The sequence below is a fragment of the Sapajus apella genome, unplaced genomic scaffold (assembly GCF_009761245.1).
Source record: "Sapajus apella isolate SASKATOON/1434 unplaced genomic scaffold, GSC_monkey_1.0 scaffold51, whole genome shotgun sequence".
Classification (NCBI taxonomy): Eukaryota; Metazoa; Chordata; class Mammalia; order Primates; family Cebidae; genus Sapajus; species Sapajus apella.
The window spans coordinates 807,297-832,993 of NW_022436991.1; the positions used below are offsets into that span (position 1 = coordinate 807,297).

The 25,697-nt window shown below is 39.4% G+C and overlaps 1 protein-coding gene across 2 annotated transcripts in view; it reads right to left on the bottom strand.

Moving 5' to 3' along the window:
* Positions 1 to 25,697, bottom strand: part of ERCC4 (ERCC excision repair 4, endonuclease catalytic subunit) — a 32,116-nt gene that overhangs the window by 2,981 nt on the left and 3,438 nt on the right. For both annotated transcript variants that reach the window (XM_032242726.1, XM_032242727.1), the window contains exons 3-10: positions 21,427 to 21,622; positions 19,978 to 20,185; positions 17,655 to 17,835; positions 16,556 to 16,684; positions 14,589 to 14,699; positions 13,199 to 13,796; positions 11,056 to 11,148; positions 3,742 to 3,854 (exon numbers count right to left, since the gene is read on the bottom strand). In XM_032242726.1, coding sequence (XP_032098617.1) covers positions 3,742 to 3,854; positions 11,056 to 11,148; positions 13,199 to 13,796; positions 14,589 to 14,699; positions 16,556 to 16,684; positions 17,655 to 17,835; positions 19,978 to 20,185; positions 21,427 to 21,622 — 1,629 coding nt within the window. The remainder of the gene's footprint in view (positions 1 to 3,741; positions 3,855 to 11,055; positions 11,149 to 13,198; positions 13,797 to 14,588; positions 14,700 to 16,555; positions 16,685 to 17,654; positions 17,836 to 19,977; positions 20,186 to 21,426; positions 21,623 to 25,697) is intronic.

The window sequence follows — 25,697 nt, forward strand, 5'->3', positions numbered from 1 at the left end:
GATTCATAAATCCATCATATCTGCTAAAGTCTCCCCTCTGTAGTTTCCTTATAGCCCATTATTACTGCACTGACCACATTCTGTTGGTCAATGTATTTCCAATTCCCAGGACAAAGCCTAAGAGCAGATGCTTAAAATAGCAGACATAGTAGTCAGGTAAAAATGCTCACTGAGTTACGTCTAGTGATTTAGGAACTATTGTGTTTACATCAATGAGTCCAGACATGCGGAAAGGGAAGAAGCTGGGGAAAACATAAATATCTTAGAACACAGCTTCTCACATTCTAACATGCACATGAGCCACCTGGGGTGTGTTAAAAAGCAGATTCTGAGCCAGGTGTGGTGGCTCAAACCTGTAATCCCAGCACTTTGGGAGGCTGAGGCGGGCGGATCATGAGGTCAAGACATCGAGACCATCCTGGCCAACATGGTGAAACCCCATCTCTACTAAAAATACAAAATGAGCTAGGCGTGGTGGTGCGCACCTGTAGTCCTGGCTACTCAGGAGGCTGAGGCAGGAGAATAGGTTGAACCTGGGATGCGGAGGTTGCAGCAAGCTGAGATTGGGCCACAGCACTCCAGCCTGGTGACAGAGCAAGACACTGTCTCCAAAAAAAAGTCTGGCCAGTTATGGTAGTTCATGCCTGTAATTCCAGCATTTTGGGAGGCGAAGGTGGGCATATCACCTGAGGTCAGGAGTTCGAGACCAGCATGACCAACATGGTGAAACCCTATCTCTACTAAAAATGCAAACATTAGTCAGGAGTAGTGGTGCATGCCTGTAATCCCGGCTACCTGGGAGGCTGAGGTGGGAGAATCATTCCAACACCAGGGGGTGGAGGTTGCAGTGAGCTGAGATTACACTCCAGCTTGGACAACAAGAGCATAACTCTGTCTCAAAAAGAGAAAAAGAAAAGAAAAAAAACAAAGCAGATTCTGTATTTAGTAGGTCTGAGCTAAGGGGTCTAAGAGTCTGCATTTATAACAAAATCCCCGTCATGCTAATGCTGCTGGTTTAAGGATCACACTTCTAAGTATCAAGGGCTGCTCTAGGCAGAATAATGGTACCCTCCAAAGATGTCGACATTCTTGTCCCCACAACCTATAAATATAGGCATGTGCTGTACAATAACATTTTATGACAAAGTGCATGTGAGTCAGTGATCCCATAAGATCACAATACTGTATTTTTATCATACCTTCCTATGTTTAGATGTGCTTAGATACACAAATACTTACCACTGTGTTACAGTTGCCTGGAGTATTCAGTACAGTCACATGCTATGCAGGTTTGTGGCCCAGGAGCCGCAGGCCACACCACATAGCCTAGCTGTGCAGCAGGCTAGATCGTCTAGCTTCGTGTAAGCACATTCTGTGATATTCACGTAATGACGAAATCACCTAATGACACATTTCTCAGGATGTATCTCCGTTAAGCATTTTGAGATTGGGAGATTATCTGGGTTATCTAGGTAGGCTGAAGGGTTCTGAGAAGTGAAGGATGGAGGTAGGATGATCAGAGAATGGAGGATGCTATGCTACCGGCTTTGAAGATGGAAGAAGGGGCCATGAGCTAAGGAATTCGGATGGCCTCTAGAGACTGGAAAAGGCCAGGAAAGGGATTCTCCCCTAGAGACTCCAGGAGAAATGCAGCCATGCCAACATCTTGATTTTAGCCCCATGAAAGCCATCTGGACTTTGAACCCGCAGAACTGTAACACAATAAAATGTGTGCTGTTTTTTGAGCCATTAAGTCTGTGGTAATTCAGTATAGCAGCATAAGCAACTAATATGAAGGTGTGGAGAACTGACCTCTAAGGACAGGCTTCTACGAATAGCTCTCTGTGGTCCCTATACACTCCAATTTATCTTCCTTCATATTGCCTTACATTCTGTAGTTCTTCATGAGATGTCAACAACCTTGTTGATTTTCCAAAGAATTTTCTCTGAACAAGACACAGAGGCTCTGAGGCACTGTTTCTCAAAGTATGGTCCAAAAACCACTTCCATGAGAAGCCCCCGAGCTGCTGGCTCCATTTCATATCCATTGAGTCAGAATTTCTATGAACTGAGGGCTATGAATCTACAGTTTTTTTCTTTTAGACAGAGTTTCGGTCTTGTTGCCCAGGCTGGAGTGCAATGGCCCAATCTCAGCTCATGGCAACCTCCGCCTCCTGGGTTCAAGCGATTCTCCTGCCTTAGCCTTGAGAGTAGCTGGGATTACTGGTATGCACCACCCTGCCCAGCTTATTTTTTGTATTTTTAGTAGAGACGGGTCAGGCTGTCTCCATGTTGGTCAGGCTAGTCTCGAACTCCCGACCTCAGGTGATCCGCCCACCTCGGCCTCCCAAAGTGCTGGGATTACAGGCGTGAGCCACCATGCCTGGCCGAATCTACAGTTTTAACAAGCATCCGAGGTTATTCTAAAGTCTACTAAATTCTAATACCCGGCCGGGTGCGGTGGCTTACGCCTGTAATCCCAGCACTTTGGGAGGCCGAGGTGGGCGGATCATAAGGTCAAGAGATCAAGACCATCCTGGCCAACATGGTGAAACCCCGTCTCTACTAAAAATACAACAATTAGCCGGGCATGGTGACACACACCTGTGGTCCCAGCTACTCGGGAAGCTAAGGCAGAAAAATCGCTTGAACCCAGGAGGCGGAGATTGCAGTGAGCCAAGATTGCACCACCACACTCTAGCCTGGCGACAGAGCAAGACTCCGTCAAAAAAAAAAAAAAAAAAAAAAAATCTAACACCCACTGCTTTAAATGTACTTGGCCTCACCAAAGGTTACACCAACTCAATCATGTTGCTTTTTCTCATGCCACCTGGCTGAAATCAGCTGCTGCTGAAATTTGGGGAATGGTAAAATGGTGACTTCTGGATCACAGTGTGCTTGGAATTCAGCAGGTCTTGGTAGCATGCCATAGTCTGGACACTGCACCGCAATGCAACAAGACACCAGGGATCTGGGGAGCTACCAAGAAGAAATGAATACGGAAGGAGAGGGGGGTGTATGCACCCTAAACAACTCCCACCTATGTATACACCCAAGGGGAAAGGAGAATCTTCCTTCGAGTACACTGAGTTAAATTAACTTTTTTTTTTCCTTGAGACAGAGTTTTGTCACCCAGGCCGAAGTGCAATGGCACGATCTCAGATCACTGCAACCTCTGCTTCCTGGGTTCAAGTGATTCTCTTGCCTCAGTCTCCCAAGTAGCTGGGATTACAGGCATGTGCCACCACACCTGGCTAATTCTGAACTTTTAGTAGAGACGGGGTTTCTCCATGTTGGTCAGGCTGGTCTCAAACTTTCAACCTCAGGTGATCTGCCCACCTCAGCCTCTCAAAGTGCTGGGATTACACGCATGAGCCACTGAGCCCAGCCTAAATTGGCTTTTTAGGTTGAGATAAGAACCTAATCACCATTTACCAAAGTTTATTTGCAAAGTACATTCTGAGTCTCAACCAACCAAATGCAAAGGCAATGCTGCACCATAACCCATTCTAAGCTGGGATGCCTAGAACTCAACCTCACATGATTTGCAGATGACAACGTGCCTTCACTATGGGGACACGTGGTTAGTGAATGGCAGAGCTGAGGTTAGAGTAGGGAAGCACACACCCTCTCCTTGTCTGACCCCCATTTTTAAGAGTTTGTTGATACAGACCAAGCCTTAGCAGACTAACTCTGGAACTTCACAGCCCCGTTTGTAGACAATGGAGGTATAGGACTCACCGGCTTTCCGAGTGTCAGTGGAAACATTTGCAGATGCTATGCCTCTTACTAGGTCTAGGTTTGTTTCATCTCTGCCTTCTCTTTCTTCAGGGACAACCATGCTTGCTTTTTCCCTGTGGAAGAAAACATTGTCAACTTTTGAAACTAATTTCAAAATTCTAGATATTATCTTTTGTAAATTGTAGCATTGAAAATGATCTACATGACGATGGCAGTAAGAGAAAAAAAAGCAAGGAATATATTAGAAGTAAACATGCCAAGACAAGTGATGGGTAAAGGAAGTAGAAAAAGTTAAGGTAAAAAGTACCTTAATCGGGTACTAATTATTGATTTTTCCAGAGTAAAAAAAGCAGTTGTTTATTTTGATTTTCTATGCAAATATTTAAGAAACAATATAAGCATGTCAAAAAAAAAAAGTCACATGTAAAGAAATGCCACCAAGAGATTCCTGAGACTGTAAGGTTAAAGTGTTATTGATGTTAAAAAGTAAATCATTTATATTCAAACGTTTTCAGGGTAATCATAAATAGGAATGTTTAAAAATCATTAAGAAACTAAAAATGCACATATGATAGAATTTTGATTTTGAAAATTCCAGGTGGGTGGTCCCATTAAATATCCTGAGTTTTAAAGAAAAACCAAGATCAAGATTTTGAAATCGATACAAGAAATCAAATTTCTATCAGAGATTAAAATAAAAAATCAATAGCTCAGGTTATGCCTTGGAAGCAGCATTCATTACTTGCTCATGCATTTACTGAAAAACATTTATGGAGTGTTCCTGCATGGTGTTCTAGGTACTTTGGATATAATTGTGATCACAAAAGAATTCCTGTCTTTAAGATGGCTCATATCTTATATATGGTAGATCTAGAGGATGGTACAATCAGAAGATTCGCAATTTGGAACCACATCATGACAAGATCCTCAATCATCACAGAAAGAGTAAGCCAGGTTTGTGGTAGCCTTATTTTTCCAAACTGGTAAGATATGTTATAATTAATTCTGCCAGGTATGATAGAAAAGATGTATAAGCTGAGTCTCTTCCCTCGTGGGGTTGGCAAGTGAGTCGAGGAAACAAAGCAAATATGAGAAAAAAACGAAAGACTGGAATTGAGGAACTGCAATAAAAGAGACAAAGGTGAGGGGAACAGAAGAGGAACCATCAGTGTTAGTTAATTTCAACAAGGGTTAAAACCACCAAGATTTTCCCATTGATACAGTCTGGCTATGTCTCCACCCAAATCTCATCTTGAATTAATAGTTCCCATAACTCCCATGTGTCCTGGAAGGCACCTGGTGGGAAGTGACTGAATCATGGGGGTGGTTTCCCCCAATGCTATTCTCGGGATAGAGAGTGAGTTCTCAGGAGATCGGATGGTTTTATAAGTGTCTGGCATTTCTCCTGCTGCACTCATTCTCTCCTGCTGCCATGTGAAGAAAGACAAGTTTGCTTCCCCTTCTGCTATGACTGTAAGTTTTCTGAGGCCTCCCCAGTCATGTGAAACTTGTGAGTCAATTAAACCTCTTTTCTTTGTAAATTACCCAGTCTGGGGTATTTCTTCATAGCAGTGTGAAAATTGACTAACATACCCATTAGAGGCAATGAAATCAGATGGTCCAATTCTTTAACCACTCTGATTAAATATTTTAGAGCAGGGTATCACTAAAAGATACTACTAAAGAAATAATAATTTTAAATTTTATACTATTTCAAACGACCTATAAATGTAAAGTTATTATTAGTACAACATTTTATAAGTGGATCACAAGGGGGCAGGCAATGGTTCCAGTTCCATGTTTTTTCTCATTATTCTCAATACCAGACTCAAGTGCTACCTGCTGAAAAGCCCTTTGCAATGGCCATGGCTCTTGCTGCCACTCATTACCACTCCATTCTGTCTGTTGCACTTTGGTTAGGACAAAGCGCAAACCATTAAAAAAAGCTATTGCTCTTATATTTTTATTTAACATTCATTTAGTAGTATTATGTTCATTGTGTCAAAGGACACTATATTTCTACTTGTTAACACTGCCTAAGCTATATATCACACATAGGATCATCCCAATTTCCTGATGAATTTGTAATCTGTGTAATAATCTTAGTGGGTTAAAGATTCTGGTTCCAAAGTGTGTGGATCTGAGACCATTTACTGGCCACGTGATCTTAGGTAAGTAATTTCATGGCTCTGTGCTTCAATTTCTTTATCTGTAAAATGAGGATAATAATTTAAAAACGTACCTCAAAAGACTGTTATGAGGATTACATAATATATGCAAGGCACTCAGAACAGTGCCTGGCACCTAGTAAGCAGTACATAAATGTTAGGTATTATTATTATTACTGTACTTTTCTCGTAATGTGGTAATCTCATTGTCTAATTATCCATGATTATACTAAAATACTGAAGATTTGCTTTCAAATGATTCCACAATTGTTTCAATTAATAGTTACAGAAAACAGCAGCTAGTTTACTACTAAATGTTATAACTTAACTACAAGTCAAATCTGAGAAAAAATATTTTCCAGAGATGAAACCTGGACTATGAAGCAAATAAGCCTTCCTAACCAGTAATTCAATTTAGCAGAAATTTACCATAATTATAAATAGTCAGTCTCTTGCTTCCAACATGCAGCATAATTATCCAAGTTCCCCTATGTGACAGGCAGAAATAGTAATTAAAAAATTCAGATTCCTATTTCTGCTTAATCTAAGGCCCCAAGCTTTCCTGTTTGCTTTAGCGCCTTCAATGATATTTTTATTAAAATGTATTTCATTTTAATTTTTAAACAAATTGAGACGGGTTCTCGCATGTTGTCCAAGCTGGTCTTGAGCTCCTGGGCTCAAGCGATCCTCTCGCCTTGGCCTTCCAAGGTGCTGGGGTTACAGAGGTAGCTACTGAGCCCAGTCTTCAATGGTATTTGAATAGCTTGTACAACCTAATCCTATGACAACACAGGAAAGTGGCATTGAACTAGAAGTCTCTTCCAATGAGAATTTACTTAAGCCCTCATGCTAGCCCATTTCATGATCATATTGTCAAACTGTAAAATTTCAAATAATCTTACTGCTTTCTTTGAAAAGCAGTAACCTCCTCAAAGCTATGTATGCTGAGGATGTTATTACTTTCTACCCAGGGAGCATGTTATTATTGATATCTAGCAGCATAACCTTTTCCTTTTTACTTGTTATCTGTAATCTACAGGTCTTTAATCCAGCTAAACAATCCTCTCACTGTCAGTTCACCTGATTTGTTCCTTTCTGGTTATTTTAAAGAGTCACAACTGCTATTGTTCTTATAACATCACCCGTGGAGGTCTTGGTAAAAGCACAGTCTTATTTTCACATTAAATTTCTCTCCAAGCACAGGCACGGTGCAAATGTTCTTTGAACAATGCACCTCAAATATGTTTTTGCTTTGCAAAAGAAGCACCTCTCAAATTTCCCAAGTTTCCTGGGAAAGTAAGTGTCTTAAGATTCTTTTTGTTGTTGTTGTTGAGACTGAGTTTCACTCTTGTTGCCCAGACTGGAGTTCAATGGCGTGATCTCGGCTCACCACAACCTCTGCCTCCCGGGTTCAAGTGATTCTCTGCCTCAGCCTCCCGAGCAGCTGGGATTACAGGCATGTGCTACCATGCCTGGCTAATTTTGTATTTTTAGCAGAGACAGGGTTTCCCCATGTTGGTCAGGCTGGTCTTGAACTACCAATCTCAGGTGATCCTCCTGCCTGGGCCTCCCAAAGTGCTGGGATTATAGGTGTGAGCCACGGGGCCCAGCCATATCTTAAGATTCTAAATAGTGCAACCATCTGATTGACTGCTGGGTCAAATGGGAAAATCTTATTTATGACAAGTAGACAATCACCACTGAAAGCATTAAAAACAATTATGCCAGATAATAGATAAAATTATGTTAAAACCTGGTGCAGAAATTATTGTATGGATTGAAATGTGGGAGAGAGTCCATGTTCCAGGTTCTGCTGAGTGAGGTTTTCCAGTATGTATAAGGCTAATCTACATCTCGTCACTGAGCCCTTTGATGTGTGGAAGCATGTGTGTATATCAGGAATGTCATGGGATCCAGTATCTTACTACCGTCTACTAAAAGTGCTCTTTTCTAGATTAGAGTCCCTGATGCACTGGAGAAGAGGCAGCTGCACGAAGACAGGTGAAACATGAAACTCACCTACTCAGGTGATGTCTTTCTCCCATTCTATCAGGCTCACTGGCTCTAACACTGTGCAGATTAACTCAGCAGGCCTGGGCTGCTCAAACTCTTCATGTTTCCAAGAAAGGCTTCTCTGCTCAACACTGGCTCTTGGCCAGCTCCTGGGAGATGAGCTCTGAGCCCATGGAGTATTCTGCCTGATAAGAGGATTTTTCTATGCCTGAGGCCTTGAACCACAAGGTGCCACTTGGATCAGATAGTTCATGCTGACGATGTGATTTATGGTAAATGTCTGTTGTTGCTTTGGGGGCTGGAGTCTGAAGAGCTGAAGCCAGTCATTGAGGCACTCTGTGTCTATGTGACTCAGCTCCAGCAAAAACTTGGGACATTAAGGATCAGGTGAGTTTCCCTGTTGACAACACTTTGCATGTGTGGTCACACACTGTTGCTGGGAGGATTAAGTACATTCATGTGACTCTACTGGGAGAGGATACCTGGAACCTTAGGCCTGGTTTTTCCTGGATTTTGCCACATGTCCCCTTTCTCTTTGCAGATTTTAATCCGTATTCTTTTTTTAATTTTTTTTTGAGACAGGGTCTCACTCTGTTGCCCAGGCTGGTGTGCAGTGGCGTGATCTCAGTTCATGGCAACTTCCACCTCCTGGGATTTGAGTGATTCTCCCACCACAGCCTCCTGGGTAGCCGGGATTACAGGCATGCGCCACCACTCCTGGCTGAGTTTTGCATTTTTCGGGGTTTCACCACGTTGGCCAGGCTGGTCTTACACTCCTGACCTCAAGTGATCTGCCTGCCTTGGCCTCCCAAAAGTGCTGGGATTACAGGTATGAGCCACTGCATACAGCCTTAATCTGTATCCTTTTGCTGGAAGAAGCTGTACTGCAAGTGTAACAGCTTTTCTGACTCCTGTGAATTCCAGCGAATCATCGAGCCTGAGGATGATCTTGGGGACCCCTGACATGAACACCAAAAACACAATCTGAATATTTTAGTTCTGTGCACTCATTTCTATCCAGGTGACAATTATTTTAATTAGCAAAAACTTGGGCAACGGCTGTTTCAAAAAAAATGAAGTAATGGTCAGGAGGTACAGGCCCACATCTAGTATCACCAATTCTTTGATTCTATCTCCCAAATATCTCTCAAATCTGTCCTTTTTCCTCCATTAACCTAATCTTGGCTACCACCTTTTCTCATCACATGACTGCAACAGCATTCTGGCTGGTTTCCACACTTACTCATTCCTCAGCTGATGCCGGAGAGGCCCTTTACAAACATGCTTAAGTCACCTTCCTTCTTAGAATGCTTCAGTGCAGTCTTACTGCCCGTGAAGTCCTAAATCCTTCACAGGGCCTCTTGAACCTCTGAGTCTTCATACACGCCTTTATTCAACATAACCCCCTTCCCACCCCATCTGCCTAGTATCAGCTTGAATATCACTTCCTCAGGGAAGCGGCTCCTGATCAGCCTGTGGTCTGGGTGAGGTCTCTGATGCACTCTCCTATTACACCCTCTTCTTTTAACTTTGCAGCCAGTGGCACTCTGTACACTTAAACTTATTACAATATTTATAATCATTTAACGTCTGTATTTTCCACTAAAGGGAGGCCAGAGGCTTTTTCTGCATCACTTGTAACCTCAGCACTTTAATACTAGCACAGGACCTGGCACATACCAGATGCTTAATAAATATGTTTACTGTTTGAGCCTCAGGGAGTGAAGGTCTAGAAGACAAAGAGTAAGACAGAGAAGAGCAAACAGCCCTGTAACAACAAAAGGTGGCTGGTATAATGCCTGGTCTGTTATAACACAATTTCTGAACCATGTTTTCGAAAAATATATACACCCAGGTATACGACATAAACAATTCCATAGAGCATACTAGCAGAAAATAGATTTTCATAGGCTGAGAGGAATGAGCAATATTTATATGACTAGTAGCTGGATGAATCCATGGCCAAGGCACGTTGCCTTTCGAGAGGATGCAAAAGAAAAACAGGGACTGCCCATGTACAATGCTGACCCCCATCATGGGACTCCATGCACCTGATTCAGCAAATACTGCCATTTCTAAGAATTCTTCTGCTGGGCTAACCGGGTTATGTGTATATTTTGCACATACACTGAGAACCCGCAGCCAGCACTGTAGAATGGTTGTCCATTTTGAAATTTGGCCTAGGGTCCTGGCAGGTTGACTACTGCTAAAAATAATTTCTGCACCAGTGTCCAAGGCTTGGAAGATTGGTTTGGCCCAGCCACACTCAGTCCAGGCCATGGTCTCTGCTGGTCCAGCTTTCTCTGGCTCAGCTCAGTGATGCCCCATCCAGCCCTTGCCCTGGTTTCTGAGGCTCTTAAAGATCATCTGGCCTATCTTCCCACACCAGGCTGCAATGTCCTTGAAAATATCCCTAGTGGGCAGTTATCAGATTTCGTGCATTCCTTCAGGGCAAGAGGTAGCCATGCAGGTTATGAGTATCTCAACATTTTCCTTTCGTAAAATGGCAAGGAATTTAATACTTAGATTTGGAATAGTACCAGATACCCATTCTTAAAAACATACACATGTGTATGTCCAGACAAACAACACACTCTCTAAGAAATATTTTCCCAGAGTGATTCTATTGACGGTGATTATAACTGGCTGTGTTGTAAAAGCATTTCCCAATAAACATAAAGCAGCCACCTATACATGGACAAAGGAAATTTTACAAGGAGAAAAAAAAAAAATCATTCAAAGGAGGGGAGAATCTTGTGCATAAGGCAGGGAGGAGGGAGATTTACTAACATATTCTTTTTAGAAAAGCAGTATTTTAGCTTCATTTCTGGTGTTTTGTCATACTGCTTTATAAAAAGAAAAACAGTTGTCTTTGTTACATTTCTAATATTCTATTAAACAAACCACTGAAAAGCAACTGGAGATGAAGGAGGAAGGGGGCAGAGAAGAAGGAAGCATGTGCCGAGGTATACACTGGAGGACAAATGAGACTGCTCATTTATCTCCCCGTGATCCTCCCCGCCCCATCCTTCCTGAGCAGGGCTATCCCACATTCCTCTGTCCAGAAAAGCCTCCAAACCCCAAAAGGTTTCCAATCTAGTTTCGGCTTTCATACTGATTTTCTGTGTATTACCTTATGAGTTTTTCAAAAGCTTCCTTTTCTTTCCGCAAAGCAGTGAGATAGCGTTGTTCCTCAGTTGAACCTCCATATATAAGAAAGTAAACCCTGCGTGTTAAGACAGAACTTTTAGGTTGGAAAAATAGCCTTTTTAATCCCTGAAAGGAACAGCAGAACATTTGAAATCAGCAACCTAGAGTGTTAAAATAATAAATATTTGACTAAGAATCAAAGGTTTCATTTATCACACACTAGCTCAAATTAAGCTGCCTAAACCCCACCGGTTAAAGGTTTTGTTACCACACAGGGCTTTTTTGTTTTTTTTTTTCTTTTATCAAAAGGAAAAAAAGAGTTTAGGTAAACAGTGAAATATAACTAGAGGGATAGAATAATTCTTTCCTCATAACTATAAACAAATAAAAAAAACCCCACAAATCTTAGAGGCTTCTCCAGTTCTTTCTTTGCACCTCTGCCAAACGATCATTTAAAAAGTTGGATAGTAGTTATGAAAACCAGCTTATGAAAGTGTTTTTTATTCATTGCTTAACAGAACAAAGCCATCATACATTTTATATAAATACATGGGCACAGAAGACATAGGGATTATATTAGGCATCTCAAAGAATAACTGGATCTATTTTCTCTTCAAAAAGGCCTGCTTTTTAGGCTGTGCACAGTGGCTCAAACCTGCAATCCTAGCACTTTGGGAGGCTGAGGTGGGAGGATCACTTGAGCTCAGAAGATCAGACTGGGTAATATAGTGAGACCCCATCTCTACAAAAAAAAAAAAAAAAAAGAAAAAAAAAATTAGTTGAGTATGGTGGCACATGCCTGTAGTCCCAGCCACTTGGGGCTGATGTGGGAGGATCACTTGAGTCGAGGAAAGGCAGAGGTGCTGAGGCTGCAGTGAGCCCTGATTGCGCCACTGCACTCCAGTCTGGGCATCAGGGCAAGACTCTGTCTCGAATCAAAAAAAGTAAAAAAAAAAAAAAAAAAAAAGGCCTGCTTTTCCATCTTGCTTTTTGCTAAGAGAGCTGAATTAAGCACCTCCTCTGTCTGTTTGCTTCACCTTCAATCAAAGCTATTTTCCTTTTTGAGCCTTGGTTATTTTTTAGCTGTTATCTTCCCGGATGATAATTCTTTGAAGTGTAAACAGAGAAAAGATCTTTGGGTAATAAGTCAAGAGGCTCAGCTCTCCCACGGATGTGCCATGTGGCTAAGACCAAGTCAGTCACCATTTCTGGGCCTCAGTTTCCCATTGATAGAATGAGTGGTTGAATTCCCAGGTCTCTTCTGATTCTGACATTTTGTTCCCAAATATCACACTATTCTGTTCTCAGGCAAGAAAGAAGCTTGGTGTACATAAGCTATCTACAAAGTTGATCAACAGCAAAGTACAAAAAATTTACCAGCCTATAATTATTTTACCAGCCTCATCTAATCTCTTCATCCTGCATTATTTCTGATCCAGCTCCTCCATTCATCTCTACTCTGAAAGGCTGTGTTGGTTAAAATGCTAGGGGTAGGTTTCTTTTGGCTCTGTTTTTGGTTCAGACTGAGTTCAGGATATTAATTTTGCTGTTTATTTCCCCTCAGATAATTGGAAAGCCAGAACACTATCTTCTTTGGGAGGCATCACTTTCTCATCTGATTATTTCTGTAGATGTTTCATCTGGTATTTCTTGAAACTCAAGAAAACCTGGTACGGTAATTCCCCCAACACTTCAATTTTGTGTGGATGTAATTTAGAGTCGTTTCTTAAAATTTATAAGAAAGACATTTTAGAAGATTAAAACTACTTAGCCGAGTCACCGTTATATTAACTTTTGGTAGAAATTAGGATATTATGCATTTCCTAGACTTTTTCAGATACAGCACCCCATAAACTTCAAACCAATGCCCAAAGAATAAAGAACAGAGCGCACAGCAGCACATAACAAGAACACGAGCAGTCCCCTGGTTTGTAGTTCTGCTGTAACGCTTGGCATCCTTCCTATCCAACTTCCCAGATTCATCAGGAAGCAAAGTAAGGTTTCATAAATATAACCAGCATCATAATGAATATTAAAGATAAGAAAACTAACACGCAACTGGTATAGTTTCTGGGTAAAATCCTAAAGAACAGTGCAATTGCAAGCTCTGATTCTTTATAACTTGCCTCAGAGGTTTCCCAGGCCTGCTTGCCCTGTAAATTTCAAGCTGACGAACAAAGGTTAACTCTGCGTCATAAAGAACCACGTATCTTGGCTCCACTTCATGGAGTACCCTTGTCAGAGCATAGGGATCGCTACAACCCAGAAGTGGATGGATGATAGTGAGGGGTTCTTTCAGGATTCCATACACAGCATCTGATGACAAATTTACATCAAATTCTTCATGCTTAATTTCTGCCAGGCAGCTTTCTGGGCTACTGCTTATTTCTTGACGATATCCTTCCTCGACACCTCCTTCCTCTTCCAGTTCTTCAGATTTTCCTACCATTTGAGTTAAGGTCAACTTTCGTTTTTTCTTTTTGAGGGTCCTTTCTTTGGTAGAAGCCCGTTCTTTGTTTTGGGGGTCTTTGGGTCTTTTGTGAGATTTCATAATTCTCTTTGAACTGTCTTCCTTCCTTAATTTCATCCAGACTTCTTCAGCTTTGCTATCTTTCTCAAATGTTTTCCTGTAGAGCCTTAATAAGAAGGCCTCCACTCCAAGAGTGAGATAGTCTCTCAGCTGGGAACATGTTCGGTCATCACTTGCACAAATCAGTACTTGACCTGAAAACAGAAAACAACATTATGTTACTATTACCTCGCGTGTCCTCCTAGTTTCCCTGTGCCCCCATATTCCTTCACCTGAAGGGAAGACATCTTACCCTGTGGTATTAAAGATCCACAATCTACAATCTATTTAAAAAGTGTCTTAGGTATTGATCAAATGCTTTCTCCTCTCTGGTAAGATGACTTAAATCTTTTGAGTAAAGTTGAAGCCAGACTATTTAATCTTTCGAAAGTACAACTGTGGTATAATGGTGGCTTTAAAGAAGTTCTTTTAAATTAATATATTCTTTTCCAGAGGATCTTATATGTGCCTAAATTAACTCCAAATGGATTTTTCTTTTGTGAATTGTCTTAGTCTCCTTTGCCAGTTTAGACAATGTCTTCAGTTTGTATCAGCTCATTACATCCTAAAGTGATAGAAGAGTTGAGGCTTCTTTGGAAAGATACTTGGCTGAGGATATAAAACAGGAGACCCATTAGTTTATTCCTTGGCGATTCCAGATTTAAAGCTCGGCGAATATGTGTAGAGATTAACTCAATCTTTAAATAGAAGTCCTAAGAACCCAACTACTGAAAAAACCTGCTTTCATGAATATACAATGATTCAACCTGGAGAAAATTACATCAAATGAACAGAAATGAGGTTGCCACTAGGATCTCAGCGTTCCTTTGCCATTTATTTGCCTACATTTTATAGATAAAATAGCAAGTTACTGTTAAAGAGCTAATTAAATCAGGACTCATTTGATAGATTTTGAAAGCACATGTTTTCATCTCCTTTTTTCCTACCTGGACCACCAAGAGCTTCACTCTCCTTATTTTCTGCCTCAATTTCTTTCAGTACTTCAGTCAGTGCCTCCCACTTTGGGTTGCTTTCTAGGACCAGTTCCTTTTTTGTTTCTGCAGAGAAATAAAAATATCTCATTCTGTGTGCTAATATTTACCCATAAAGTCTTCCAATGGCTTTAAAACAACAGATAACACGAGCATGAGTCTATATGCCCATTTCTTTAAGCTTTCTTTATACTGTTAGATGGAATCTGCTTTCCAGTAAAAGATCTACTTAAGGTGAAAATGAAAGACACTTGAAACCATTAATATGGGTTTCAAAATGCCTTTGTAGAAGGTTATATGCATGTCACGAATGAGAGACCATTCTGTGTTAGCAGTTTCTGTGACACTATATATAAGCAGCTCTACAAAATAAAGGCATTGGTACAGAATGACAGTATTTATTATTTCCAAAATCCCCATGACGTTCATAATCCTGAACATGGATAAAAGTAGACAACAACTAAATTTTCTGTTTCTATAAGCATTCAAACAGTAACACATCAACAATATATTAAGTTTTCTTTAAAAACCATTGTTTATTTTTTGAGACTAAGTTTCACTCTTGCTGCCTAGGCTGGAGGCAATGGCACGATCTTGGCTCACTGCAAACTCCACCTCCTGGGTTCAAGCGATTCTCCTGCCTCAGCCTCCCAAGTAGCTGGGATTATAGGCATGTGCCCCACTCCTGCCTAATTTTCTATTTTTAGTACAGACAGGGTTCACCACGTTGGTCAGGCTGGTCTGGAACTCCTGACCTCATGTGATCCACCCGCCTTGGCCTCCCAAAGTGTTGAGATTATAGGCATGAACCACTGCACCTGGCCTCAATTAAGTTTTAAAACAGACCTTTAAACTAGGCAGAAAGCAAGCATAAACCCTATCCCATGCCTTAAAAAAACTAGTGATATTTATGATACCACTAGATAGATGCTGGAATAAAACCCATATTTGCCTGGTTCTAGTATATTTATGATGCTTAACAATTAAAAAGGATATTAAAATATTCCACTCTGACTTTATTTTTGAGACATAGTCTTACTCTGTCACCTGGGCTGGAGTGCAGTGGTGTGATCATATCTTGGTGCAACCTTGAACTCTTGGGCTCAAGGGATCCTTCACCTTAGCCCCTCAAGTAGCTAGGATGATAAGTGCACATCACCTCACTGTGCTCATTTAAAAAAAATTTTTTTTTTTTTTTTTTTTTTTTTAGACAAAGAGTCACTCTGTTGCCCGGGCTGGAGTGCAGTGGCGTGATCTCGGCTCATTGCAACTTCTACCTCCTGGGTTCAAGTGCTTCTCCTGCCTCAGCCTCCTGAGTAGCTGGGATTACAGGCACCCGCCACCACACCCGGCCAATTTTTTGTATTTTTAGTACAGACCGGGTTTCACCATGTCAGGCTGGTCTCAAACTCCTGACCTCAGGTGATGCACCCACTTCAGCCTCCCAAAGTGCTGGGATTGCAGGCGTGATCCACCATGCCCGGCCTCAAAAAAGTTTTTGTAGAGATGGAGTCTTGCTTTGTTGCCCAGGCTGGACTTGAACTTCTGGGCTCAAGCAATCCTCCTGCCTTGGCCTCCCAAAGTGCTGGGATAACAGGTGTATGCAATCAGGCCCCAACCTCGTCCTGACTCAAAAATAATAATTACTTAGAAGTTTAAAAAAATATCAATATATAGTTCTTTATGGAGCATGCTTTTGATCGATATTTGGCATTTGCTATTTGGAACCCCTGGGCAATAGATTCTGAAACTTTCTGTGCTGTAAACTTTTGACATACCTTACACATTACCTATAACAAACATACATACATTTACCATAAAGGAACACACTTTTCACATGGCCAAAGGAGATCTGAAATTGATAAGCATTTCCACACCAAATACTTAAATTAAAAAACACATTTAGAGACTTTACAAGATACCTTGCCCTTCTTTAATTTCCATTTTTTCAGATATTTTGCCTTTCTTACTGATTTTGGCATCTGGAAGATGATAAACCCTTGCTCGAGCATTTATAAACATCGAGGTGCTGGAGTCAAGAAACAGCCAACCTAATATGAAAAGTAAAAAACAAAAAGAAGTACCTTCAATTTATGGTTAAAATAGTCTCTGACGGTCACATGACCCACATATGTAACTGGCTGCCATCCTGTTTTCCCACCAATTACGCCTCCTCCTGCTACTGTGATCTCTGTCACTGTTCGGCTAGAGCAGTGGCGGTTTTCTATGTGTAGTCCATAACTCCTGGGGGTCCCCAAGATGTTTTCAGGGGGTCTGTGATGTCAAAACTTTTCTCATGATAATACTATGACGTTATTTGACTTTTTTCACCGTGTTGACATTTCCGGTGTTGGTGTAAAAGCAATGCTGGGTAATATTGCTGGTGCCTTAGTGTGAACCAATGCAGTGGCAGGAAAGTGTACTGGCAGCCAATGCATTCTTTACTGTCATGCTTCTGTAGTTCATCACTTAGGAATGTCCCTAAAGGAGCATACAAATTATTAACTGTATTAAATCTTGACTCCAGGGGCCCATGAACCACACTCTGAAAACCACTGGTCTAGTCAAACACTGACAGTGGCCACAATCGTGGTAGGAAATCAAGATGGTGGCCAGATTTCCCTACAAATCTCTTCTGCTCTTCAGTCTTTGACAGATGAAACCCCATATACCCTTGCTTTTGCTTTGAGGAAAATGAATTTTAAGTTCTTAACAACTAAACTTCCAGAACACAACCTATTTCTAAGTTGAGGACTGCCTGTACTACACACAGTCTTTTCTAGAAATAAAATTGCCCAGAACGGATATGAATATTTATTATTATACAGAACAGAAGTTAAGTAGGCGGAAACATTAGCTATCAATAAAACCTACATCCTTGTGCTATGAACATAAAACATAATTTGAAATCTCAGTATAACATATAGTTGAATATAGCACGTTTCACACCTGATTCCCCCTAAAACCTAACACTTTATTCAAATCAGCTCTTAGAGTATTATTAGTATTTTAATCTCCCACCTGAATTCTGACCAAAAGCCTTTTCCGTTGCTCTCAGAGATTCCAGAAGATTAAGAAATGTGACACAATCATACTGAGAGAGATATTGCAGCAATGTTCGTAATATCTTCAAATCCTGAACTAAGGATTTAGTCTTGGCTCCAAGCTGGTGCCACAAAGGATCCAGATAATGGCGAATTGTCTAAAATAAGAATAAAATTTTACATTGCTAAAATATGTTCAGTATAGTTGTTCTTAATACAAATCATACTTTCAAAAGGATTATTTCCTATATATCTAAAAATGTCTAAAATGGTAAATTTTATGTCATATATATTTTACTACAATAAAAAACCCCAAACATTATTCAAGGAAGTGGCTAGAACATTTTAATTAATAAAATTCTAATAATAATGTTTAAATTTTCAAATATAGAAGACTATCTTACTGCTAGAATCTCTATGATCAGATAGAGTCAATCTATCATTATCGAAATCTACATTCCTCTCAGGAGAAAAAACACCTGATAAACATCAGATAATCAATTATCTGTTTGTATGAACAGAGTCTAAGCATGTAGCTCAGACATGTTCGATTCCTGCCAAGTTTGACTCCGACTATCCTGGATGGATAAAGATATGGGATCCAAACGGACCAAGCAGAGGGCATAAACCAAGCATGATGGTTTACTAACAAATTGAGGTACATTGTTCTTTCATTTGTACATAAGTATCAAGTTTTTTGACCTCTAAAATAAGGTATAACCAAGAAATGAAAAATTTAATTTGATGCTCATGTACAAATGAAATAACAATTACCAAATTAAATAACAACGTACCTTAATTTGTTGGTGTAAAATTTCTTTTTTTTTCTAAAGTGGAAAATATTTGTTAAATTAACAATGGACTAAGTTTGATTATTTTTTAAGATTCTGAAAAGCGGTCTAAAACAAAGGACAGCTTTATGTACACACTATGTAGGTACCTACACATCCACAGCTATGTATAGGTATGTTTCCCTCACAGGCTGATTCTGTAACTTTAAGTACAGAGTTATATCTGATTTTTTATCAGATATTTGTAGCCTGATATAAAAGCAGTACCATTGCATGGAATCTTATCTAACAAATTTAATAATGAGCAGGAGAAGTACCTGAATGACTGTATAGTTTATTGTCTAAACTAGGACACTTGTGGAAAAGAAATGATACACTATTTAATAATCACTCTGGGACAACAGGTAGATACTGGGACTGTCCTGAACAAACTGGGCTATATAACGACATGCCTCTTTTGTAAAATCATCTATGAAACATTAAATACTTTAACAAGACACATGCCATATCTATATTCAGATATGGCTACTAAAAGAGTATCTAAAACAATGCAGTGACTGTTACTAACCAGGGGATAACAAATAAATTTCCAAAAGGAACACATTAGGTTACAGCTTATTTTTCTAGGGATATATACATACTATTAAAAGACTGTGAAGGATTTAAAAAAAACACCATGGGCTAAATTATAAAAAACTTTAAGCACAGAGGAACAGAATATATAAAATTAGTTTCATGTATCAAAATTTCATAGTAAACTGACTTTTTTGAAGAACCAGAGACATAAGAAGTTAAATTTTTTCCTTTTTTATAACCACCATGAATTATTTTCAGTGACACAGAAATTGATTCAGAGTTTAAAAGACAGGAACTTTCTATCAGAATATGACAAAAAAGCTGCCAAGAATTTCTAAAAAGTCAGCATTTTCTAGATCTCCAACTCCATACTAGACATTTATGTATCTGTAATAATATTAATCTGTAATGAAAAGTAGACATTTATATATCTGCAATATTAATCTATAATAAAAAATTAGAATAAAAATTCCTGGAACTGAAGTCTTACCATTTCCTCAATTCAGAACGTAATTTTAAGACAGAGCAAGTTTCATACTCCTCAATAATGAAAATTCATCCAAATTATTTTTTATTCCATAAAAGAGACAATAAATTCATGTACAATTATGAATTATTCTTATGTAAAACTCTTCTACCTGTAGATATCCAAATGGTGTCATTTCAAAGTAAAAAAAGTTATTTATTTTCTTCTTGATTATACTTGCGATAATCACTTACTATATAACTGCAAGAGTGATGCTTATATGCCAATCCACATATTTTACTATAAATTATTACTTCCAGTAAACCAAAGAAGCCATGTTTTAAATGACCTCCAATTTAATTATAAAATAACAGCAAATTCCCATTAACAACATTGCAAATATTAAAATAATTTGCATTCTTTAAAATTACAACATAATAAACTGTGCTTAAAAGGAAAAAGAGTACCTTGTCAAAAGGTTTTCCAATAGCATTTTCTAAAGATAAGTCTTCCACTTCAAGTGACGGGTTATGGCATTTTAGTTCCTTTAGACACGCATTTAAAATATCCAGAATAGCAGTCTGTATAGCAAGCATGGCAGGCGTCATAGAAACATGAATTTCTACAACTTCAGGTTTGTGCTGTTCTAAAAACGAGTTTACTGCTACGTGGAACCTAAAGATACAAATATTTTTCAACAATTTTCAAGAGTTTCAGCAGCTATATATTTCTTGTCTTGGTTTAATACCCTTAACAGTTTTTACAAATGCTACAAATACGAAAAGCAAAACAACAAATACATGAAAAGCTAAACAACGCTTTCAAAAACTTTGAATGTCAATGAATGAAAGCACTGTATTACTCAAAAAAGGCAACCGTCAGCAAACTACAGTCTGCGCCAAATCCTGTACCTGCTTTTATAGTCTCATTGGAATGCAGTCACACCCATTATGTAAGCAGTCTGCTTTTGGGACTAACAGAATCGAGTAATTATGACTATATGGCCTGCAAAGCCCAAAATATTTACTACCTGGTCATTTACATGAAGAGTTTGTTGACTCCTAAAACAAGGTATGATCAAGAAAGGAAAAAATACTGTAACTACTCCTTTTTTTTTTGAGACAAAGTTTTGCTCTCGTCGCCCAGGCTGGAGTGCAATGGTGCGATCTCAGCTCACTGCAATCTCTGCCTCCTGGGTTCAAGTGATCCTCCTGCCTCAGCCTCCTGAGTAGCTGGGACTATAAGTGTGTGCCACCACACCCGGCTAATTTTTGTATTTTAAGTAGAGATGGGGTTTCACCACGTTGACCAGGCCTGTCTCGAACTCCTGACCTCAGGTGATCTGCCTACCTCGGCCTCCCAAAGTGTTGGGATTACAGGTGTGAGCCACTGCGCCCGGCCTATAACTACTCTTAAAATAACACGTAGAATAACCAAAATACATGGTAGCATAGGTTGCAAAATGTTTTTCCTAGAAATTAACATAACTTCTTCAAAAATCTTTGGGCTTTATTTTCCTAATGAGTAATTTTCAAAGCAGAGGTGGTACTCTTAGCCAATATATCTGCAGTCACCTAAAGCTGTTGTATATGTGGGTCTCTAGATTCCTGGGAGTTTCATTAAAAGTATAAGAAAGAATAAAAAGTGGCTGTCTTGGATGGATTTGATGGACCAGCAGAAAAGTAACTATAAAATTGCTCTCCACTGGAAAAAAAAAAATCACAAACTTGGTAAATACATATTTATATCTAGATGTGTTTGTTATAAACCTGACTAGGTCCTATCAAATAAAATTGCAATGAATTTTACATTATATTACATCAAAGTGCAACTAAATTACAGTAGATCTCAAAAAAAGATGACAAATAATGTCATCAGTACGTGACAAATAATGATTGTCACATAATGTTCTTTACCGTGGCCACAGATACAGCTTCCTCACAAAAAGATTTCTCATCACTCTTTCCACATGACAAAAACCAGTATCAAAGGCAACAGCATTGTCTGTGAAAGCTTTAATAAAACCACGTTTGTTTTTCTGGCGAAAGAGGCGCAAGATGAATGCTTCTTGGCAAGACTCGATTATTCTGTGGGCTCTATACACCAAGATGCCTGAGGGGGAGAAAGAAAATTTAAATTACAGAACAGGTAAGTACTTTTTAATGCTCATTTCTATTCATTTATCACATTTTTCTTAAGTACTTACATGAGAATTAACAAGCACCATTCTAGACTGGGGATACAGCCACAAAGGAACAGACATAAATCCCTGTCCTCAAGGAATTGACGACAAACAATATAAATGAGTAAAATACTTTGTATGTTAAAAGTGCTGAGGAGAAAAAATGAATCAGAGAAGGAGGAGAGGGAGGAGGTATGAGGGACGGCCTCGCCAAGGTGATATCTGAGTAAAGGCTGGATAAAGACGAGCCCTGTGAACCCCTAACCCTAACCCTGTGACCATCTGAGTTCCAGCCTGCCAGGCTGAGGGGACAATGAGGGCATAGGTCCTGGGGTGGGGTGTTTCTGGCATGTTAGAGGAAGAATTTCTGAAAGCAAAGTAAGACACGATATTTTTTTCAATATATGAGAATCAGATGTGGACTACACAAAATAGCCATATTTTAGAAGTCAGGGTAACATCTACCTCACCTATTAGATGAATTCAATTTTCAGAATCAGAATATAGTCAATTCAGAGGTAAATTAGTCTATCTAAAACAAAAACCTTTAATTGACATACTTAATATATGTTTTTGGGGTGTGCGTTGATTTTAACACCTCAGAATCTAAAAACTAAGAACAATTATACATGTTTCCTTATTTATGAAATGAGACTGCTGACCCAGATCTTTCATATATATCGTGTCATCTGATGCAGTGTTGTTAGTAGTAAGTTAGGGAGAAACATGAGATGACATAAAGGCATATAGACATCATTTCTAGATCAAAACCTCAGTTACTCCATGATGAGTCTCAGTCTTTTAGACCTAAATCAAGCTGGTTACCTGACATATATTTAGGATAATGTAGGTGTAGGCTTTTGATCCAGTTCTCAGATTTGGAAGGGTCTAGAAAAGGATACTAACAGTGATTTATGACCCTTCTAATAGTTCAATAAACTAAATTCAGATTTTACTATTTTAATGTTTAAATTTTAGGTAGAGATGGATGGAGCTAAATTTTACTGTAGCCAAGCAAATTATTTTTCAAATATGGTAAAAATTAATAGTGTTATTTAGGAATTTATAGACAAAGCATTTTCAATAACGCTCCAGTACATGTACATAACTAACTTACAACTCAGAAAATATTCTGTACCTAGTTGGTGGGTTTTCCCAAGGACTCTAAGGGGTCATATTTTGTTAGCCTGGGTTGAAATATTACATGAAGTCAAGAATAATAAAAATGAACTTCTAAAGAAAAGGAGAAACATACACCGTGGAATACTATGCAGCCATAAAAACAGATGAGTTCATGTCCTTTGCAGGTACATGGATGAAGCTGGAAACCATTATTCACAGCAAACTGACACAAGAACAGGAAACCAAACACTGCATGTTCTCACTCATAACTGGGTGTTGAACAATGAGAACACATGGACACAGGGAGGGGAGCATCACACACCGGAGCCTGTTGGGGGATGGGGAGGGCTAGGAGAGGGATAGCAGGGGGTCGGGGGATTGGGGAGGGATAACATTAGGAGAAATACCTAATGTAGATGACGGGGGGATGGATGCAGCAAACCACCATGGCATGTGTATACCTATGTAACAATCCTGCACGATCTGCACATGTACCCCAGATCTTAAAATATAATAAAAAAAAAAAAAAAAGAAAGAAAAGGAGAAACTCAATTTAACACTAACGGGGTTAAAGACCCCCCCTTTATCAAAAAATTAAAAATAAAAATGATATAAGCAGGTTAGGTTTATGGGAGGAGTTTTAGTCCCACAAAAGCCTCCTTTAATTTCTTTTTGTTCCTATGACATTTTATACCTCATACGGTACTATAAATACTTCTTTACTTATCTGTCTCTTCCACTAAACTGCCTGAGAACAGGAACACTGTAACACCAACAGGCAGAGATCGCAGAATGCTTACTAGGTGCCATGATACCAAGTATTTTACATATAGCATTTCATTTCACCCTGACGATCCGGGAGTAAGGTACTATCTTTATCACCAATGTATGGGCAATAAGCTGAGGCATAGAGAAATTAAGAAACTAGCCAGGTGCCATGGCTCATGCCTGTAATCACAGTAATTGGGAGGCTGAAGCAGGCAGATTATGAAGTAAAAGATCAAGACCATCCTGGCCAACATGGCAAAACCCCACCTCTACTAAAAACACAAAAATGAGCTGGGCATGGCGGTGCACATCTCTCCTCCAAGGTACTCAGGAGACGGAGGCAGAAGAATGGCTTGAACCGTGGAGAGTTTGCAGTGAGCTGAGATCGCACCACTGCACTCTAGCCTGGCGACAGAGCAAGACTCAGTCTCAAAAAAAAAAAAAAAAAAAAAAGAGAGAAAGAATTAAGAAACTTGTCTAAGGATACACAGCTGGTGTAAGATGAAGATAAGTCAAATCCAGAAGCAGTCTAACTCATGGGTTCACCATACTGGCCCATTCACCTATCTTCAGAGTTCTTCCCACCAGACAAGGGACCCTTAGTGAGCTAAATATTTGCTGAATGAATATAAAGTGGGGGCACAGCACTGGGTACACAAAGCGAGCATGTAACTGAAAAATACATATATAGTTCGCAGAAAGTGCGTTCTTAGGTCTGTCTGGAGATGTCGGGATCAGTTTTGGCAATGAAGGCATCCTCCTGTCCTGTTCTTTTGAAAGTACGATCTCACCAGATATGATATTTACATAGTTCTCCCATATGTTAGGAGTTCTGGTTAGCAGGGACTCCCAGGGTAGGCTGTGGGGGTAATAATGGGTGGTGACAGGTGAAGAAGTTAGGGCTGGGGGATTCAGCCTTTCCACCTGCACTTCATGGACTGCGCTTTGGTCAGTCCTGGGGGATGATCCCAGGGGAGGAAAGAATTTGAAGGAGTTCATTTTTGGCATTCATTTACATTCCACTCAGCCAAACAACAGCTCCAGCTTCATTACTGGCTCGGCTTTTATTAGAAAGTAGGAGGGAATTTGGCATTTTTAATTAGGGGCTACCAATAAGCTAGACTTCAACACTGCATAGATTCACGTTACTCTACTCTCTGCTTAATTAGGGTGCACTGTAACTGAAAGTCACAGAACATTGTTGACACCTAGTGGTCGTTTCAAATACAACACAATTAAAAATTTAAAAAATAAAGTAAAACCAAGCTTATAAGAAAGCATCAAACAGTAAAAGACTTTATGATATATCAAGATTTCTGGTTATAAAAAGCTAATTTTATTTGGTACCAATTACTAAGAGTTTGTTGTGCACCAGGCACTGTACTAAGCAATCATTTTATTTCACTTAATCCTTGTAACTTTAGGAGGCACTGTTTTCTTAAGAAATGAGAAAACTAGGGTTAATGACAAGGAGCTTGTTTTAGAAGTGGGTGATAGCAATTCAAAATCAGGAGAGCTGATGATACTGTTTCTAACAATTACAAATGTTATAGAAGAGTAACCAAACTTCTTCAAGCTTTTTACTGTGAATTATATGAAGCATTCATTCATACATCGATTCATTAGATATTTCTGGAGGGTCATCTAGGTTCAGAGCAATATGACAGATACGGTGGGGAGTAAGATTATGAATTTCATAGTCTCTCTGCCTCCAAAGTTCACTAAAGATCACAGTGCTGTATCCATTCATCATTCATCCAACAAATATGTCTTGAGTACCTACCATGTACCAGTTATTTAGCCTGGGATGAACAGGTTCTTCCTTGTGCTTAAGTTTATCTTGTGAGTGAGACACACACACAAATATAATGTAGTGTCGTGAGCACTCTGACTTTGGAGAAATACAGTGTAATAGGAGGGCACAGAGGCACGGCCCCTACATTATCTTTGGGGACATCAGAAAACATTTTTTGAAAGGATAATGAAAATGAATCTCTTTTCTATTTAATTCTAGCTAAAATAATTTTTCCTCAAAATAAGCAAGCAACTACTTGATTTAATTTCAAATAATGCAAAAAAAACTTAAAGAGGAAAACTAAATATTTTAAGATATAT